Below are 3289 nucleotides of genomic sequence, written 5' to 3'. Positions count from 1 at the left end.
CTTTTGGAAGGCCAAACAAAGTATTTTCGCTTTCGCAACGAAACACACAGCGTCTTCACAACACGGCAACAATACTACAGCGAGAATCAAAGTTACGCCTTCTTTCTTTGCGTGAACATTTGGGCGGTGTTATGCAAAGTTTCCCACATAGTGACGTAGACATGTGGGGGCGTGTTTAAACGAGGCGTTTTAGGAGGGCGTGGACGAGTCTTAACTTTTATTAAGAATATCTCTTTGGGTTTGAGACTTTAGTCCTTGCAACTTTAGGGATCTTATCTATTCACAAACAGCTTGTAACACTCCAATATTATACCCCTTTAAATATTGCTTCGTTTCCATCCTAGGGAGGGACGTCCAGAAAGAGCGCCCCGGAGCCAGAGCCGCCCGTTCGTCTGTTTCAGATCTACGGCTCTCACCCGACCAATTCAAAAGCTATAGAGGTGCCAGCTCTGGTGGCCTCGCTCAACTCCAATGATGTCTTCCTCTTGAAAAGCCAGAACGGCATCTACCTGTGGTATGGCAAAGTACGCAGTCTTTCTACTTTCACGACACTGGTAGTATTTTATTGGAAAAAAGCACTCAGCAGTTGTCAAGTGCAACATGCAATGTCCCTCCCTACTGCCCTCATAATGGACATTATTGGGAAAGCAGCACTAAGCTCTATATATAACCTCTCAGGGGTCCAGTGGTGATGAAAGGGCCATGGCAAAGGACGTGGCCTCCTTTATTGGTCGAGGCTCATCAGAGGAGATCATGGCTGAGGGACAGGAGCCAAATGAGTTCTGGGAAATCTTAGGTGGAAAAGGACCATATGCAAGTGACAGAAGGTACACTGAACCTTATTTGTGCAACAAAATTCCAAACAATGGTTCAAAAGCTGTCGATGGGACAGTACCCTTATGTTAGGGACTAATATGTATCTTTAAAGGGGTCATGAACTGCCTCTGTTGTTATTTTGTACTGTTCTCTGAGGTCTACTTATAATGTTATCAAGATTCTTACATCAAAAAACTATTTATAAGTAATAGGCTATTTTCTGTCTAGGAACATATTTAGTTCTATGAACTCCGTTTGGGGGAACTAAATAAGCTCCTACTTCAGACTAGGGTCTAAAACAGTTCTATACAGTGAAATACATACGAAACACTAAGTACCCGGCATTTTTAAAAAGCCATGTAAAAATATTTACTCCATGAAAACAGCGATAACGGCATTTACCTGTTGTCTGCAGCGTTGTGTTCTTTTCTCAGCCTTGGTGATAACATTGCAAGTTGTCATAGGAGATTTAGTCCGTTTTCATGCTCTTTTAACTGACATAACATCTCCGTTATCACGAAACCCATGACACACAACAAAAACGGCTCCGATCACTGCGTCCTCCATTCACCGGTTGTTGACGTTTGTAAATGTGGCGAATAAAGATGTCGCTGTTGGCTGCTTCTGAGGGAGAAACTGCTTCTCTAGGAACCACGCTGCTGGCTAGTTCCTAGAAGTACGCAGTGCGAAAGCTCCTAATGGTACAAAGGTGTACCTTCTGAAAAGGTACTCCCCCAGTGACAGCTTTTGTGGGAAAAAGTTCTTAATTCTTGGCTGTTGATGTCACGTCTTCTTAAAGATTACAGCAGGTTACTCTAGATCATCAACCGCGTCTTTTTGAATGCTCCAATAAGACCGGCCAGTTTATTGCCACTGAGGTAACCCAGTTCACACAGGATGATCTGAGAGAGGACGACGTCATGCTTTTGGACACGTGGGATCAGGTAGACCAGCACAGTTTGAACTAAAACTATACTCTGTTCCTCTGTAATGTAAAGTTTGATGGTGAAAGGCAATGTTTCTACAATAGTATCACCGGTATGCCGACATCTGAATAATAACAATATAGCAGCTGTCATAATAATGTAAACGTTGACCCTAAATATCATGAGCAGTAGATTAGATTACTAGAGTCCTAAACACAGCCTTCGGCTCTTCTAGGTCTTTCTTTGGATAGGAACTGAAGCCAATGAAGTGGAGCGTAAGGAATCTGTGACAACTTGCCAGGAATACCTGACTGTCCTAATACTAAACAAATTACTGATTATACTTCAAAGAGTGCACATGCCTCAACCAAATGGAGCGTGACAGAGAAAGGGAGTTATGAGAAATTTGACTAAAATATTTGAATACATTTGAATAAAAGTGTGGTGTTGCTTTGTTGAGAGCAATGTGTGCTGCTGTATATAACATTCTAAGTCACCTCATTCGAGTTAACACAGTTCTTCTTATCGTGATCTAAATCATTTTCATACATTTACATCATACATTTTCTGTCTCCTTTTCATGGTATATTAGAGACATCTCTCTGACGAGGATTTCCAGACCGTACTTGGACTCTCCAGAGAAGAGTTTGACAGTTTGCCTCAGTGGAAACAGACGACCATTAAGAAGGAAAAGGGATTGTTTTGAAAAGTGATGTATGGTTTGTAAGTGCTGGTAGTGGGAAGAGGGAACACAGACGCATCTATATTTCCTATTTCAAAATCTTTTGTCATAATTGATATCACTAATGTAATCGTTCATATGCTCCAGACACAATAAGCATATTGCAGTTTAATTGCGGGACTTGTGCTGTTTTTGGTGAAAGCAAATTAAAAATATGTATATTTACAATAATTTATTTTGAATCTAGTTACTAGTTACTCCTTTCAAAGGTAATAGTATTACTTTACTGATTACTTTCTGGCAACAGTAATTAGTTACACTACTAGTTACATTACTTTCACGCCCCACATAAGTTATTATGTATCTTTCCCATAAAATTCTTTTAAAATGTTTCTAACAATATATTTCTGCCTCATCATTTGACCAAAATCCACACTGGATCACAGTCAGAAGTTATTACAAATGCTCAATGGTGATTGATAGTGATGTTTAAGTAAAAGTGTCGTATTAAGCTCATTAATTGTTATGTGTAGCTTGAAGCTAATTGTAGCTATAATTTCTCTGTTACCCATATACCATTATATTTCATGATGTATTTTATCAAAATAAATGACATAAGTTCATAAGAAAATGTTTCATTTTCAAAAAAGATTTTATACAATTTATAAGCCATGTAAAACCAGAGTACAGTAATGCCACAACTTACCCATCAGTGTTCAGATCATCTTTTCTCCTGACAAAATCAATGTGATGGCAATATTTCCATCCACTGAATGCAAGCTTTTCCATATTCCAAGCAAGCTTGGTGACTTCATGTGCCTCTGCAAGTCATGAAAATTATGAAAATAAATCCGGAAATTATTGG

General features: G+C 39.3%; 1 protein-coding gene across 1 annotated transcript in view; it reads left to right on the top strand.

The window, feature by feature from the left end:
• The window catches only part of avil (advillin), a 13917-nt gene extending 11263 nt beyond the window's left edge, over positions 1-2654 (top strand). The window contains exons 14-18 of the mRNA XM_016562448.1: positions 345-524; positions 679-827; positions 1616-1760; positions 1978-2055; positions 2335-2654. Of these exons, the coding sequence (XP_016417934.1) occupies positions 345-524; positions 679-827; positions 1616-1760; positions 1978-2055; positions 2335-2448 (666 nt within the window). The 3' untranslated portion in view covers positions 2449-2654. The remainder of the gene's footprint in view (positions 1-344; positions 525-678; positions 828-1615; positions 1761-1977; positions 2056-2334) is intronic.
• The last annotated feature ends 635 nt before the right edge of the window (positions 2655-3289 follow it).

The sequence above is a fragment of the Sinocyclocheilus rhinocerous genome, unplaced genomic scaffold, assembly GCF_001515625.1.
Source record: "Sinocyclocheilus rhinocerous isolate Xijiao unplaced genomic scaffold, SAMN03320098_v1.1 scaffold1702, whole genome shotgun sequence".
Lineage (NCBI taxonomy): Eukaryota > Metazoa > Chordata > Actinopteri > Cypriniformes > Cyprinidae > Sinocyclocheilus > Sinocyclocheilus rhinocerous.
The sequence above is the reverse complement of the archived record's forward strand: the minus strand, read 5'-3'. Positions and strand labels throughout refer to the sequence as shown.